Source organism: Bos indicus x Bos taurus, chromosome 8 (assembly GCF_003369695.1).
Source record: "Bos indicus x Bos taurus breed Angus x Brahman F1 hybrid chromosome 8, Bos_hybrid_MaternalHap_v2.0, whole genome shotgun sequence".
Taxonomy (NCBI): domain Eukaryota; kingdom Metazoa; phylum Chordata; class Mammalia; order Artiodactyla; family Bovidae; genus Bos; species Bos indicus x Bos taurus.
Genome location: NC_040083.1, coordinates 83484472 through 83502669, shown reverse-complemented (window position 1 = coordinate 83502669; position 18198 = coordinate 83484472). Strand labels below are relative to the sequence as shown.

Here is an 18198-nt window from a genome sequence, read left to right as displayed (position 1 = left end):
TTGTCGTGGACCCAACATTCCAGGTTCCTATGCAATATTGTAGTTTACAGCATCAGACTTTACTTTCACCACCAGACACATCCACAACTGAGCAATGTTTCCGCTTTTGCCCAGCCACTTCATTCTTTCTGGAGCTATTAGTAATTGCCACCCACAAGGGATCAGTTACATTGGGGCTTCCCAGGCGACGCTAGTGGTAAAGAACCTGTCTGCCAATGCAGGAGACTCAAGAGACATGGGTTCAATTCCTGGGTCAGAAAGATCCCCAGGAGGAAGGCATGGCAACCCACTCCAGTATTCTTGCCTGGAGAATCTCATGGACAGAGGAGCCTGGTGGGCAACAGTCCATAGGGTCGCTGAGAGTCGGACACAACTAAAATGACTTAGCATGCACACACACTTCCTCAGTAGCATATTGGACATCTTCCTAGGTGTCTTGTAAGGGGAGCTTATCTTCTAGTTTCATATATTTTTGCCTTTTCATACTGTCTATGGGGTTCTTATGGCAACAATACTGGGGTAGTTTACTATTCCCTCCTCCAGTGGACCATGTTTTGTCAGAATTCTTCACTATGACCTATCCGTCTTGAGTGGCCCTGCCCTGCATAGCTCATAGCTTCACTGAATTGTGCAAGCCTCTTCATTACACAAGTCCCTGTGATATATGAAGGGGGTTGTTCCACTGCCTTCTGATATTTTTCAAGTGACTTCATACTTCCATCTTTCCAAAATTTTTATCTTTTTGAGCAAAGAACCCTTCCAGGTACCTTTTATATTCTTCCAGGGAATTGAAATTTTTTGCAATAAGCAAATTTTGTAAAGACAAAAATAAATGGAAATCTGAAGGTATAACGTCTAATAAATACGGCAGATGAATCAGAACTTCCCAGACAAGCTGTAACAGTTTTTGCATGATCATCAAAGAAACATGAGGTCTTGTTTTATCCTGATGGAAGATTATGCATTTCCTGTTGCCACTTCTGGAAGCTTTTCTGTGAGTGCTGCTTTCAGTTGGTCTAACTGGGAGCAGTGCTTGTTGGAATTAATTGTTCAGTTTTCCAGAAAGAGCTCATAATAGAGGACTGCCTTACAATCCCACCATATACACAACATCACCTTCTTTGGATGAAGACTGGCCTTTGGTGTGGTTGGTAGTGGTTTATTTCACTTGCCTCGTGATCTCTTCCATTTCATATAATTGTATAGCATCCACTTTCCATCACCCATCACAATTTGTTTTATAAAGGGAACATTTTCCTTATGTTTCAGTAGAGAATTGCATGCATAAATATAGTCAAGAAGGTTTTTTTCACATAACTTTTGTGGAACCCAAACATTAAAGTGATTAACATAACCAAACTGGTGCAAATGATTTTCGATGCCTGATTTGTATATTTTGAGTATGTCAGCTACCTCCTTCATGGTATAACATTCAGTTCAGTTCAGTTCAGTCACTCAGTCGTGTCCGACTCTTTGGGACCCCATGAACCGCAGGATGCCAGGCCTCCCTGTCCATCACCAACTGCCAGAGTCTACCCAAACCCATGTTCATTGAGTCAGTGATGCCATTCAACCATCTCATTCTCTGTCGTCCCCTTCTCCTCCTGCCCTCAATCTTTCCTAGCATCAGGATCTTTTCAAATGAGTCAGCTCTTCGCATCAGGTTGCCAAAGTATTGGAGTTTCAGCTTCAGCATCAGTCCTTCCAATGAATATTCAGGACTGATCTCCTTTAGGATGGACTGGTTGCATCTCCTTGCAGTCCAAGGGACTCTCAAGAGTCTTCTCCAACACCACAGTTCAAAAGCATCAATTCTTTGGCACTCAGCTTTCGTTATAGTCCAACTCTCACATCCATACCTGACTATTGGAAAAACCATAGCCTTGACTAGACAGACCTTTGTTAACAAAGTAATGTCTCTGATTTTTAATATGCTGTCTAGGTTGGTCATAACTTTCCTTCCAGGTATAATATTGATTGTTCTTAATTAATGTCTCAATTTGATTGCTATCAACTTCAACTGGTTTACCCAACCATGGAGCACTGTCCAGCAAGAAATCTCTAGCACAAAACTTCGCAAACCACTTTTGACATGTTTGATCAGTCACAACACTTTCTGCATACACTGCAGAAATCAAGTTTTGTGTTTCAGTTGTGTTTTCACCTTTCTTGAAACAATAAAGCATAATATGCAAAACGTTACTTTTTTCTTTCATCTTCAATATTAAAATGGCTACACAAAAATTCACCAATTTTGATAAGGTTTTTCTAATGCATGTATTGTGACAGCTGTCACAATACAATCTAATTGTTTCAAATGAAGTTAAAGACAAGTAAGTGCTACTAGAGCCATCATAAGAAGAACAAAAATTAAAGAACCTTTTGGCCAACCCAATAAATCACAGAGAGAAAACAACCTGAGGGACTTATGGGACAGAAACCAAAGGTCTGACATTTAAATCATCAAAGCACCAGAAAGAGAAGAAACAGTGTCAATTAATATTTACTGAATAAATATTTGAAGAAATAGTAACTGCAAAGTCCTAATACTTAGAAAAAGACACACACAAAAATCTAATGTCTGAGGAAGCAGAGCCAACACTAAAAGAAAAATCCAAATAATCTGTACCAAGACATATCAGAAGAAAATTTTTGAAAAATAAACACAAAGAAACATCCTGAAAGCAGCCAGAGATAAATGAGGGTTAAACCTACAGGAGAATAATGATTTGAGTAACAGCTGATTTATCATTAGAAATGATGGAAGCCAAAAAAGGCACAACCTTTCTAAAGTGCTGAAAGAATGAATCAAAGTTCATTGTCAATGAACCAAAGTTCATTGAACCAAAGTTCAATGTCAACCAAAGTTATACATCCAGAAAAAAATATTCTCTAAGAACAAAGATGAAATCTATATTTTCAAATGAAACAAAATTCAGAGAATCTGTCACCAGCAGATCTTCTCTAAAAGAATGATTAAAGTAAGTTCTTCAGACAGAAAGGAAATGAGAGCAAAAGAAAACTTAGAACACCCAAAATGGAGAAAAATCAACAGGAAGAGTAAATATATAGTTAATACAATATACTATTTTTTCTATCTTTTGAGGTTTTCCTTTTCAGTGGGTGAAAGTAAAAATGATAACACTGTCTAATGTGATTCTCAGTGTAAGTAGAAGTAATATTTAAGGCAATCATATTATAAAGAGGGAGGTTAAGGGCTGATAAAGTTTCTATATAATCTTTGAAGCAGTAAAATATTGATACTAGTAGCCAATGATATGTTACAGAGATTGGGAGAATGGATTACAAAAGATGAAGACAAAATTTTAAAAAACCAAACTACATGTTATGCACAAAATCTCACATGAAATGTAATGATTTAGGTATGCTAAACCTAAAAGTACCAAAAAGATACACCATGCAAACACTAAGCCAAGAAACCTGGAATGACTATATTAATATCAGACAAAGTAAATTTCAGAGCAAAAAAAAAATGACCAGAGACAAAAACAATATTATATAACTATAAAATAGTCTATTCATGAAGAAAAGATAACAGTTCTAAATATATATTCATCAAACAACAGAGATTCAAAGCACAGTAGATGAAGTAAAATCTGACAGAATTGAGAAGAGAAACAGACAATAGATTATAATTATAGTTTGGATGTTGGGCTTTCCAGGTGGTGCTAGTGGTAAAGAACCCTCTTGCCAAAGCGGGAGATGCAAACAGATTCAGGTTCTATCTGTGGGTCGGTAAGATCCCCTGATGGAGGACATGGCAACCCCCTGCAAAATGCTTATCTGGAGAATCCCTTGAACAGAGGAGTCTGGAGGGCAATAATGCATAGGGTCACAAAGAGTCAGATGTGACTGAAGTGAGTTCGCACACACACACAGTTTGGGATTTTAACACCCTTCCCTCAATAATTGACAGAAGTAATGAACAGGATTCAGAAGAGAAAGAAAAGAATTGAAGGACCCCATCAATCAACATAATCTAGGGAACTCCTTGGTGGCCCAATGGTTAGGACTTGGTGCTTTCACTGCTGTGGGCTGGGTTTGATCCTTTGTAGGAGAAATAAAATCCCACAAGCCATGTAGCATGGCCATACACACATACACAAGCAAAAAACCAGGATCTAAGTGAAATGTACTGAACAACAGCAGAATACATCATTTCAAGTATACCTAGAAGATAAAGACAGTCTATGTCCTGGGTGTTCATTGGAAGGACTGATGTTGAAGCTGAAACTACAATACTTTGGCCACCTGATGCAAAGAGCTGACTCACTTGAAAAGATCTTGATACTGAGAAGGATTGAGGGCAGGAGAAGAAGGGGACAACACAGGATGAGATGGTTGGATGGCATCACTGACTCAATGGACATGGGTTTAGGTGGACTCCGGCAGTTGGTGATGGACAGGGAGGCCTGGCGTGCTGCGGTTCATGGGGTCGCAAAGAGTCAGACACGACTGAGCGACTGAACTGAACTGATGTCCTAGGATATAAAACAAATATGAAAAACATTAAAAGAATTAAAGTCATACAAAATATATTCTCTGACCACAGGGGAATCAAACTTGAAAGCAATAACAGTGATCAGAAAGTCTCCTGACCTTGGAAATTAAACAACACTTTTCTCAATTATGACAAACTCAACATTCCAATGGTCAAAATGAAGCTTCATGAAAATAATGTATGTATGAGAATAAAAATACAGCATAACATCTGTTGGATGTGGTTAAAGCAGTGCTTATCAGGAAATTTAGAGAACTAAAGTTATATAGTAGGAAATAAAACCAGTAATCTAAGCTTCCACCTCAAGAGAACAGTAAAAGAAGAGAAACTAAACAGAAAGCTAGAAGAAAGGGAATGATAAAGATAAAAACAAGAATCAGTAAAACGGAAAACATGAAAGTAAAAGAGAAAATCAAAGTCAAAGCTTTGGGCTTTTTAAAAATACAAATGAAATAGATAAACATCTTAGCAAGACTGACAATGATAAAAGGAAGATACAAATTACCAACATCAAGGATGAAAGCGAATTCCTACAGAACCCACGGATATTAGAAAGGATAATAAGACAATAACATGATCAAGTCTATACATAGAAATTCAACAAATTAGACAAAATGGCCCAATTCCTTGAAAACCACAAACACAGGATGAAGCTGATTGTTTAAGTAGTCTTATGTTAAATAAATTGAATGTGCAGTAAAAAGAAAGCCAAAAAAAAGAACTTGCAAAAAAGGAAATCTCCAGATCAGTTGTCTTCACTGGTGAATCTACCAAACATTTAAAGATGAATTAATGTGTGGAATCTAGTCAACCTCATGGAAGCTGAGAGTAGAATTATAATTGCCCAGGGTTGGGAGGGGGAGGAAATGAGGAGATGCTGGTCACAAGGTATAACACTTCAGTATGCAAGATAAATAAATTCTGGAAATTGAAAGAACAGTGGGATATGTGATGACTATAATAACAGTACGTGAAATTTGCTATGAGATTAAATCTTAACTGTTCTCACCCCAGAAAAAAAGAAAAAGAAAATGCTAACTGTGTGAGGTGATGAATATGTAAATTAGATTCTTTGTGATGATCACAATATATATGTAAATCAAAGTACCAAGTTATACACCTTTAATGTAAATGATTTTTGTCAATCATACCTTAGTGAAAGTGGGGGTGATATAACATCGGAAATTGAAATTTTTAAAACGTATTATGATTATTTACAATTCTCCAAAAAAATAAAACAAATTTTATAAAACATGAGCAGGATCTGTATGGCAAAAAATACAAAATGTTGACTAAAAAAAATAAAACAAATGGAGATACATGCCATGTTCATAGATTAAAATACTCAGTATAGCTCAGATTCCTGAGGTTTCGGAGAAAAGTTTGCCTTTACCTCATGATAACCATCTTCCATCTGAAAAGCAGCTTCTGATTTGCCATTGGATCCTGACAGACACTAAACTCCTGAATATAGGAAAGCCAGTGATTGCTGCTGCTGTGTTGCTTCAGTCGTGTCCGACTCTGCGCGACCCCACAGACGGTAGCCCACCAGGCTTCCCCGTCCCTGGGATTCTCCAGGCAAGAACACTGGAGTGGGTTGCCATTTCCTTCTCCAATGCATGAAAGTGAAAAGTGAAAGTGAAGTCGCTCAGTCGTGTCCAACTCTAGCGACCCCATGGACTGCAGCCTACCAGGCTCCTCCATCCATGGGATTTTCTAGGCAAAAGTACTGGAGTGGGGTGCCATTGCCTTCTCCGAAGCAAGTGATTATGTGACCCAAAATATCCATCATTTACTTATGTAATCTGCTTCACTGAATTATAATAATGGATACGTAAAGCTATTTCTTTGTTAAACGGGATAGCAAAATGTAAGACCGGACCAGAGCCTCCCTGTGGTCCAGCGGTTAAGAATCCACCTGCCAATGCAAGGGACACAGTTTTGGTCACTGGTGCTAGAAGATCCCACATGCCGAGGGGCACCTGAGCCTGTGTGCCGCAACTTCTGAACCCATGCTCTGGAACCTGCCAGCAGTAACTACTGAAGCCCATGCCCTGTATAGTTCATGCTCTACAACAAGAGAAGCCACCGCAATGAGGAGCCTGCTCACTGCAACTGGAGAAAGCCCACACACAGCGACGGAGATCCAGTGCAGACAAAAATAAATAAATTATATTTAAAAAAGAGACCAGAGCAAAACAGAATCAGAAAGTATAAGCAAACTGTATAATAAAGTAGTTCACAGTGTCATGGTATCAATACTTATTTTAGAAAACTGTTGACCAAAGCCACCTGCATACTTGGGCAGCCATAATGATAATCACTTGCAAGAGCTGTTTTGCAACAGAGGTCCAGATAAGGAATAAGGTGCTGTAGTCAAAAACTAACTGGGAGAATTCAGGAGGGGCCTAAAAGAGGAAGGAGATGTCAATCTATATTCTACCAAACTCCCATAATCCTTCTCGCTGAAATTCATCTTGGCTGAGAGACACACACACCACCAGGAAGGACCCTGAGTCATACCGAACACAGGTCAAGCAAGGTGATTGGCCAGAGAAAACCCGGAAACTAATCCCATTACCATAAAACCCGAGATTGTAAGCCACATGATAGAGCAGTTCTCCTGGTTTCCCTTACTTTGCTGCTCTCTGCCTGAATACCACTTCCCAATAAAATCTTTTGCTTTGTCAGTATGGATGTCTCCTTGGACAATTCATTTCCAAGTGTTAGACAAAAGCCCACTCTCAGGCCTTGGAAGGGGTCCCCTTCCTGCAACACTTACTCTTATTGACTCAACACATGACTCCCCAATGCACCTTAGAGCCCCATGGGGAGTCCCCTATAAACATTTAACAGAGGAGGAAAGAGTACTTTTCTTAGGTTATGGATGTGTCTGCAAGGGATGGTGGCAGAATGGTGACCCTAAAAAACTGTAGTGAAGAGAAATCCTCCTTAGTGGGCAGAGTTTGGGGAGGTATATTTAATTGTCCACTTTGTTCGGAGGAAGATATGTTTAAAATCATACTAATTCTCTTGGACTGCAAGGAGATGCAACCAATCCATCCTAAAGGAAATCAGTCCTGAATATTCATTGGAAGGACTGATGTTGAGGCTGAAACTCCAGTACTTTGGCCACCTGATGGGAAGAGCTGACTCATTTGAAAAGATCCTGATGTTGGGAAAGATTGAAGGTGGGAGGAGAAGGGGACGAGAGAGGATGAGATGTTTGGATGGCATCACCAACTCAGTGGACATGAGTTTGCGTAAACTCCGGGAGTTGGTGATGTTCTGGGAGGCCTGGCGTGCTGCAGTCCATGGGATCTCAAAGAGTCAGACACGACTGAGTGACTGAACTGAACTGAGCTGATGTTGAAAATCATACTAACTCAAGATTAATGATTCAATGAGTTCACTGGTAGTCTGGGACTGGAAAATTATCAAGGAGACTTGGAAGAGACTATATGGATGCACTTCTAGGAACCAAACAGAGAGGGAGGATACAAATAATCACTACTGGACAGGACAAGAGGGTGAAAAACAAGTAGAATTTGGGTATTTATTCCTTTGGTCCTCTGCATGAAGCCTTGAGTTGGCCATTTTAATGTTCCTCTTCTGAAGACCATAGCTCCTCTTGGGGCAATTTCTTGCCAAGCTGTAGTTATATACCCAGCCCCCCACCATAGGTCTTGTGGTGAGAATGGCTCCATACAGCTACTAGTCACAGGGTGTGTCTCAACAACCCTGCTCGTATTTTATTAGATCTCCTTAAGTATCCCATTGTTTCCTAACAACTGACCACAGCAACCCTGATCATAAACTCCACAAGAGTAAGGATTTTTATCTCTTAATATTGTTTGTTAAAATCCCAGCATCTAGGATCATGTCTACCGCACAGCAGGTTTTCAATAAATGTTTGTTGAACAAATATATGTATGGCCCATTTTCTCTCCATTAGAACACTGTAGACTTAAAACTAGTCACAACCTAGAAACTGAGAGTTATGTTTTTGGTTTCTTTTGTTATTGTTGGAATGTTTAGGACTTCAAGCCTGGGAGACAGCATCTCAAGTGACCCTCAGAGAATTGTTCCGAAGAGGAAAGGGGAAGGAGTCAGGCCATATTCAAATTTGCAACAAAGGGGGCAGGTAGTCTGAACATCAAAGATTATTGTTTCAAGTTAAGAATTTAGCACTATTCTGTGCAAGAGAAGATGCAAGGGTCTGGGCTCACTAAAATCATTCCTTTCAGATGCATTTCAGCTGTCTGTGGCCAGCATCTTGGGTTTCCACACTCCCTACAGGGAGTGCCTCAGCCTGATGGCTATTAGATAGCAGATATTCTTCCTGAATTCCCTTAGGACTCACTGGCTCACACAGAAGAGCTGCAACACTCATGACTGTGACATCATTGTTTACTGATATGGCAGGAAATAAATACTCCATTTCACAACATGAATAGCAATTCATATGGCATCACTAATAATTAGTTTTCAAAAATGCATGTTATCTGCTATCTGGTGTTGGAATGGATGTGAGAAAACAACATAAACTGATACAGTTTTTCTGAGGACAATTTGTTCAGTTCAGTTCAGTTCAGTTTAGTCGCTCAGTCATGTCTAACTCTTTGAGACCCCATGAATTGCAGCACGCCAGGCCTCCCTGTCCATCAGTGAACAGTGAACTCCTGGAGTTCACTGTTAGCGTCTGTTAAATATTTAACATTGACAGGGCCTACATGGAGGCTCATGGTTAAAATGGCTCATTATGTTGACCTCACAAAGAATGAAGTCACATTGACCCTTGAGACTGATCGCATTGCTCAAGCAGACATTCTGTTTTCCCACTAGTGCTGACTTTCTTAAGGCTATGCAACCACCAGATTCCAGACCTCAGGTTACGTGACCACAAGACCCTAGCTGCAGGCTAAAAATTAACCACCTGCTCAGAGAATTTTTCATTGGCAAGGTATAAGAAGGACCCCATCAGGAAGAGAGAACACTGGTTCTTCTCAAGGGCCAGTCACTCTCTTGGTTTCCCTTTAATAAATTTCCTTTTCTTGCCTGACTGTCTGGCTCACTCTGTTTTCTCCACACTTGCCTTACAAACATGACCTTTTTTTTTTTTTAATGCCATCTGGCTTTCAGGATCTTGATTCCCCTGCCCAGGAACTGAATCAGGCCCTTGATAGTGAAAGCACAGAATCCTAACCACTGGACCACCAGGGAATTCCCATGTGTATACACTTTAACTGGGCAAGTCTATCATTTTGGCATTTCTGTTAAAGAAATAATCACAAACATACAAAAAATGTATGGGCAATGATGTATGCTATATATTATTTATAAAAGTGAAAACTGGAAACAAACTGAACATCAGTCACAAAGAGACTGATTAAATAAACATGATATACCCCTACAATGCAGCCAAGGAAAAGAATGCTTTAGTTCTACATAGCCTGACTAGATGGGCTTCGCTGGTGGCTTAAACTGTAAAGAATCTGCCTGCAATGCAGGAGACCAAGGTTCAACTCCTGCTTCAGGAAGATACCCTGGAGAAGGGAATGGCTCCCAGTATTCTTGCCTGGAGAATTCCATGGACAAAGAAATCTAGTGGGCTACAGTCCACTGGGGTCACAAAGAGTTGGACACAACTGGAGACTTCCACTTCGCTTTCAACCTGACCAGATAACTGGATCAGGAGACACTTTGTGCAAAAACAAGTAGTAAATAAGTAATGATCATGCTTTTTGGAAAACGCAGTTAGCTCTAACATAAAGTCTAGAAGTCAACATCAGATAATACTGGTTTTATATGGACGATGGGATGGAGAGTAGAGGGAAATTCCATTATCTGGCAAGGACTTATAATTTAAAGAGAAACATTAAAATATACTTACATTAAAAAATAAACAGGGACAACTGAAGTGTTTAAAAGAAAACAGGCTTATTTAATAGCTCTGCTCAGCACAGAATGTAAGGATGATAAAATGTCAAGTTGCGAAGCTTATTACAACACTAATAAATGTAGTCGGGATGACCATCTACTGAACTGTCACATTTTGCTTTCCCAGTACAAGTTCAATGGTATTTACCTTAAAAGCTGCATTTAAAGAAAAAGAAGGGTATTTGATTATTAACAAACCAACTGCATTGTTTATGGAAAACACATTTTTTTGTCCTTCCTAAAGAGTCCACATGACACTGAGTGGGTCCATTTTTGCAAAGATGGAAAATTCAATATGATTAACGAGGTATATCCATGACCATTGGGAGTTGACCAACACAGAAGACTCCTTACCCAGTTGAGGTAAACCTGAATTCCTTTCACTCTGGCCTGGGGCCTAGCCAGGGAAGAGGGTCGAGGGTGGGGTGTGGGATGTGGCAGGAGCTCATCTCCACGGGAGACGTGCCTAGATCCCGGCTGCGGGGAAATCCACCCTGTCTCCCAGTGAAGAGGAAAAGTTAAAATTTTACGTAACCTCCTGCTCCTTCTGCCTCTCTAACTCAGCTTACTCCTTGCAAAGTCTGGATCACGTAGGTCATATAGTCTCAGAAAGGGGGGACTTACAATACTAGGAACTGGAGCTTATCTCACTCACCCTTGTCCTGCTCTTTGCAACTGCCCAGCCCCTGCAAACCTGCTTAATCATGCCTGTCCATGTAAAGGTCAGGCATCCCTCTCCCCATCTTGACTGCTGTTTCCAAGCGTGCAAAACCCCTTAGTTTAAACCAGCCTATTAGCAGCTAGTGTTGCCCACTATAGTCATTCTATAAAAACTCTGTAACCCCTTTGTTCTGGGCTCAGAGCTTAGAATGTTAACTCCTTTGGGCCCGCTGGCGTAATAAACTTGAGTTCTCCAACTCTCCCGAGTGTGGTGCTTGGTTTCTGCAACACCAAAACCCAGGCGTGGGAGCACGCCCACAGACTCCTGCAGGGCAGGTGAGGACGCGCCCAGTCGAGCACTAGCACATCCACTCCGGCGGGAAGACGCCTCCGGATCCAGCCAAGCAAGGCGGGAGAACACGCCCAGACGCAGGACTGCGGTGGATTCCCTGAACGAGGCATAGCGAGGCCAGAGGATGCCAAGATGGAGCGGCAGCGGTGGTGGCTGGGAGCAAGGGAAGAGCCGGTTAGCACCCGCTGAAATGCTCCCACTGCCCTCTCTGCTGGCCCAGAGCCCTGTCCACCCTGGCAGCAGGGAATTGAGGAGGCTGAGCACCAGGGGCAGGGTGTTCCAAGCACGGGTCAGGCTGAGAATTTCCTAGGAAAGCTGCTGAAGCTTTATGTCTCTGCTCACGTAAATTGCACTAACTTCTTGATGATTGTATTCCTTTTTTCATCTTATGAATAGGACCAAACTTTAAAAATCATTGTTATAGAAAAAATGTTTGATGTGAATTAATATTGACCTTATTAATATTAATTAAATTACATATAGTTAATATATTAACTTTAAATATGTAAATATTTATTGCTACTGCTACTGCTAAGTCACTTCAGTCATGTTCGACTCTGCGACCACACAGACAGCAGCCCACCAGGCTCCCCCCTCCCTGGGATTCTCCAGGCAAGAATACCAGAGTGGATTGCCATTTCCTTTTCCAATGCATGAAAGTGAAAAGTCAAAGTGAAGTTGCTTAGTCATGTCCCACTCTTAGAGACCTCATGGACTGCAGCCTACCAGACTCCTCCATCCATGGGATTTTCCAGGCAAGAGTACTGGAGTGGGGTGCCATTGCTGTCTCCAAATATTTACTAGTGATTTATATTAATATTAACTAGAATCTAGTTAATATTAATATATATTAATACATTAGTTCTTATTTAGTTAATATAGTAACATATTGCAGATGTTAACAAGCACAATATATGTAATTTAGTTAAAAGATGTCCTTATAATATTATTCTCATATGTACCTAATTTGGTTAAAAACAAACCAGGATGTTTACTTAAGGTGGCAGCAGAGTCATCTCTGAGAAATACGTGTTTTTTGTTTTTGCCGCACTGTTGTGGGAGCTTAGTTACCTGACCAGAGAACCAAACCAAGGAAGCTCAGAGTCTTAACCATGGAACTGCCAGTGCTTTTCTTGATAATCATTTTCTTATTTTGGATTGTGTGCATTTTCATACATTAATCATTTTTTAAATTCCTCTTTTCCCTTTCCTGAGATAAATTCTGTTTGTCTCAAATACTTTCTTTTATAGTATCGCTGTGCTCAATGTTCAAATGTCTTATTTGCCTTATTCCCAAAATGTGTCTTGACTTCTTTTGGCAACCTTGAGTTTTAATGGGAGCATTGATGAAAAAAGAATGCCTATTCTTTTCTTTGTATTAAAAAAATGTGAAAAACATAGTGATGGAATAAATGTTAGGTATTAAAGCAGGACTCCAAGCAACAGTTAGAACCAGACATGAGACAACAGACTGGTTCCAAATTGGGAAAGGAGTACGTATGTCAAGGTTGTACATTGTCACCCTGCTTATTAAACTTATAGGCAGAGCACATCATGTGAAATGCTGGGCTGGATGAATTACAAGCTGGAATCAAGATTGCTGGAAGAAAATATCAATAAACTCAAATACATAGATGACACCACCCTTATTGGCAGAAAGTGAAGAGGAACTAAAGAGCCTCTTGATGTAGGTGAAAAAGGAGAGTGAAAAAGCTGGGTTAAAAGTCAACACTCAAAAAATGAAGATCTTGGCATCAGATCCCATCACTTCATGACACATGGATGGGCAAACAATGGAAACAGCAAGAGACTTTATTTTCTTGGGCCCTAAAATCACTGCAGATGGTGACTGTAGCCATGATATTAAAAGATACTTGCTCCTTGGAAGAAAAGCTGTGAACAACCTAGACAGCATATTAAAAAGCAGAGACATTACTTTACTGACAAAAGTCGGTATACTTAAAGCTATGGTTTTGCCAGTAGTCATGTATGGATGTGAGTTGGATTATAAAAAAGCTGAGCACCAAAGAACTGATGATTTTGAACTGAGGTGTTGAAGAAGACTCTTGAGAGTCCCTTGGACTGCAAGGAGATAAAACCAGTCAATCATAAAGGAAATCAGTCCTGAATATTCATTGGAAGGACTTATGCTGAAGCTGAAGCTCCAATACTTGGGCCACCTGATGCAGAGAACTGACTCATTTGAAGAGACCCTGGTGCTGGGAAAGGTTGAAGGCAGGAGGAGAAAGGGAGGACAGAGGATGAGATGGTTGGATGGTATCACTGATTCAAGGGACTTGAGTTTGAGCAAGCTCCTGGAGTTGGTGATGGACAGGGAAGCTTGGCGTGCTGCAGTCCATGGGGTCGCAAAGAGTCAGGACACAACTGAGAGACTGAACTGAACACATATTCAAGTTTCCCAAACTGTCTCTTTTATGAAAAAACTGCTATTTCAATCGGGAGCCAATAGAAGACCACCCGTCGCATTTGGCAGTTAAGTTAAAATTTAACCTGTTCTCTTCAGGATCTTTGAGATTCTGGGCAGGTTACTTTTAAGACACTGCTCTACTGCTTTCTAAAATGCATAAAAGCCTCCAGAGAGACCACAACTGTGGACGCGGAGGTCTATGGGAAATGTAGTCTTGAATCCGTCTGTTTCACCGCGCGGCACTCTGGGAAGAGCATTCTGGGCTTCTTCAGCGCGTGTGCAGCCGTAGCCCCGCCTCCTCACTCGTCTCTGAACTCTAGGGGAGCGGTGTCGTTACGTGGGGTTCTGCTCGGAAAGTGAAGGGTGCGCACCTGGGGTGAGAGTGCGAGGGGGCGGGGGGTCAGCTGGGAGGGGGTGCCTTTGTGCCTAGGGATGAGAGCGGAAAATCTTTGACACGCACTCCCACCAACGCTGGTGTACATGCCTGAGCGGGCCCTCAGCCTGGGGAAGGCCAGTAAGGAGTGACCCGGGCCCTCGGGCTCCGAGGGTGCAGGTCGGGTTGGTCCGGTTAAGAGCAGGTGTTCAGTCTAGGCCTGGTTGTGTGGGACCTTGGATTTGGCCTCGCCTGCAGCTTAACAGGGGGAAAAGCCCATGTCGGCGACAGGAGAGTGAATTTATATCGCTGATGATGGCCATGGGTCTGCAATGAGAACCCTAGCTACGGAGCCAGAAGAGCCTGGGTAAATGCCAGGTCTGTCACCTGTAAGCAGGGTTACAGAAGGAACCTGGATAAGAGTCCAGTTTCTCATGAAAATGATACTAATGATGACTGTTTCATGGCGTTGTTTTGAAACTTAGACCTAAGTCATCCCTTGCAAAGTATTTACACAAGTGCCAGATAATGAGCACTGAATAAGTTCCAGTGCTATTATAGTTGGAAGACACTTTATTCTTTTTCACTGGACGGCTTTATGTAACCTCACAACCACTTTAACAAAAGGGGAGGCTCGGGGTGGTGGAACGATGTGCTCAGGTCATAAGTTAGTGGTGAGGGAATTCAGATTGGAGAGTAGGTGTGCTTTACTTACAACCTCAGGCTTATCTAAATATCACACCAGCCTAAAACCGTCATTGTAGCCTTCACAGCCCTTAATATAGTGGCCTGCCCCCAGTTTCCAGAAATACAAGGAACGTGAATGTAGATGGAATCCTACCATGTGTCAGATGTGTTCTGGGAATTCTACTGTCTCTTCCTGTCACTTGGGGCAGACAGCGGTCCCTGGCCTCTTCTGCATTGTCAGGAAGTCTCTCTTTTACGTGTAGTATTATAATAAATTCCAAGAATTAGGCGTTTGCTCCTAAAATGAATTTGTTTCTTAGATCCACATCCCACTTACCTTGAAATAAAGCCATCCTTGTGAGGTTGGAAGCAGGGAGTCTCTATAAAAGGGAGTCTTACCTGGAAGAGAGCATGCATAAGACTTTAGACCTCGCTCCAGAATCTCCTAGCAGAGACAGACTGGGCCTAGAAAGGAGTAGATGCTAAATTTGCAAGATCAGAAGCTGTTCTTAATCCCCCTGCTCAGAATGAGCCAGTCTTGGTGAAGATGCCACCTCCAGAAGCCATCAAACTCTTGACCTTGGGGAGTTTGGGCCATTGCTGAGAAGAGCAAAGTGAGCTGAGGTGGTCCAGGGGCAGGCTACTCAGGAAGAGACATTTTGTTGGAGAGCTTATAAGGACAAGGGCTGGGGGTAAGAAATAACCAGCAGAGGGAGGAAATGCTGTCTCTCCTCCCCTTGAATGGCCCCACTTATTACAGATGCTGTGCTGCTGTCACATGTGTCCATCACATGTGACACTTGTGACATCCTGACCTCACAGGATCCCAGGATGATACTATGTGAAGGGCTTTCCAAGGTCGTCTATTTTAACTCTCTTGAAAACTTTAAAGACATTGAACCTGAAAGGTTCAGTAATTTGTCCAGGGAAACTCAGTTTGTGACAGAATTAGGAGAACAGTGCACTCGATGCTGTCATAGGTTAGTCACCAAAAGCATCTTATCAAAAAGGCCTTTTAACAAATACATCACAGCTAAAACAATTTAAAATTATTGCCTTATAGCATCCTATCTAGGCTTTCTGTGGATTTTTTATACCAGGGGGTAAATAATATTATTAATAGTAAGAAAAATAGATAAATGATTCATACTGAGTATTTTTCTGCTAAGTTAGTTTTAATGAAAGAATAGTGTCTTATTCTTTGGTGTATTTGATTAAACTAATCTCTTGTTTTTATTTATTTGTGTTAGAAGGACACATGTATTATTTTTAAACAGTTGAGAAAAGTTTACATTCACTTGGTAAAAAACCACAGATGTAATCCTCATGGTCATCTCAGAGTCATACAAAGAGAGGTGGTGCCACCTGTACATGATCCCTCTCATGCCCTTTCAAGGCCCAGAGGAAGATGAGGAAAATAAGGAAGATGATCCCCAATTGGGGTGCTGAGATTTGGGGAGGTGAATCTGAGAGCTATACAACAGGTTAAATCTCATGACATCCATCTTCTTTCTGTCCTCTCAGCTGAACCACAATTCTCTACTCTCCCAAAAGCAGAAAATGAACATAATTCAGGTGAGCTCTTTATTCTTTCTCCATTCTGCATTGTATTGGATTTATAAGTCTAAGAAGCATACATATATTAATGGAAAAGGAAAACTAGAAATAGATCAAGTCGATCTTGAGGGATAATATATACACTGTCTTACTATTCACTGTGATGTTTGCTGTCAGCCTTTGATAGGTAACCTTTGTCAGGGTAAATAGGTTACTTCCAGGAACCAGTTTGCTAAGATTTTACATTAGTCATGAATGCATATTATGTTGATTAAAGAACCTGCCTGAAATGCAGGAGGTTTCATCCCTGGTTTGATCCCTGGGTTGAGAAGATCCCCTGGAGAAGGGAATGGCTACCCACTCCAGTATTATTCCCTGGAGAATTCCATGGACATAGTATCCTGGCAGGCTACAGTCCATGGGATTGCAAAGAGTTAGATACAACTGAATAACTAACACACACACACACACACACACACACACATTTTGTTATCTTTTGGAGAAAAACTATAGCTTATTTCCTTTATAAATACTGTAAACAATATAATAGATTTTCAAGTGTACTAGATGGAGAAGGCAATGGCAACCCACTCCAGTACTCTTGCCTGGACCATCCCATGGATGGAGGAGCCTGGTAGGCTGCAGCCCATGGGGTCGCTAAGAGTCGGACACGACTGAGTGACTTCACTTTCATGCATTGGAGAAGGAAATGGCAATCCACTCGTGTTTTTGCCTGGAGAATCCCAGGGACGGGGGAGCCTGATGGGCTGCTGTCTGTGGGGTCGCACAGAGTCGGACACGACTGAAGCGACTTAGCAGCAGTAACAACAGTGTACTAAAATCCCTATGTAGACCTTAATTGCTAATAAGTTTGGTAAGTTGCTTCTTACATGTTTTCCTAGGACTTTTTGCTAGTACTGTATTTAGGATGTTTATTTTTGTATTCACAAATTGAATTACACATACTTTCTTGTTTCTGTGTCCAATTATGGTATCATGGCATGGTCATAATCTCATGAAAGGAAATGGGACATTTTCCTGCTCCTTTAATAATATTTTAGATGAGAAAATTGTGTTTATGTGTAGGTTTTGTAAAGCTCACCTATGAATTAGGGCCTTATGAAGACTTTTTGCATGAAGATTTTCAGTATTTATTGGTCATAAGTCTGTGGTGGATTTGTAATTTTTTCTTTCATCATTACATTTTCATAGAAAATTGTTCATTTTTATTTAAATGTATTTATATGAGCTTGTTTATAGTATTCTCTTAGGATTTCTAAGTATTTGTTTCTTTTATCAGCAATATCCTTTTTGATCAGCTTTAAAATTTTATTTAGTATAATTGTTGCCAGTCAGGAAAGGACAAAGTATGTTCTATTAGGCCCAATCTAAAGCTAAGAATTTCTGTGTCTGAGGGTCTTAGTATTCTGTGCTAGCAGTGGAATCTAAATATTGTGAGTAGAAGAACATACACTTGCCTTGTTTGTGATTTTTACCTTTGGGTACGTTCCTGTCAGCACCCTTTGTTGACAAGAATATGCTTTCTCCATTGAATTGCATTAGCATTTCTGAGGGAAATCAACTAGAATCCTACGTATAGATCTGTTTCTGGATTCTGTTTACTTCTTTTTTTATTTTCTAAATATTTTTATTGAAGTATAGTTGATTTACAGATTTCT

At 40.8% G+C, this 18198-nt stretch overlaps 1 protein-coding gene across 1 annotated transcript in view; it reads left to right on the top strand.

Annotated features, from left to right (window-relative positions):
• The first annotated feature begins 14173 nt into the window (after positions 1-14173).
• ZNF782 (zinc finger protein 782) overlaps positions 14174-18198 on the top strand; it is an 89115-nt gene continuing 85090 nt past the window's right edge. Inside the window, exons 1-2 of the mRNA XM_027550285.1 lie at positions 14174-14278; positions 16487-16537. Coding sequence (XP_027406086.1) covers positions 16523-16537 — 15 coding nt within the window. The 5' untranslated portion in view covers positions 14174-14278; positions 16487-16522. The remainder of the gene's footprint in view (positions 14279-16486; positions 16538-18198) is intronic.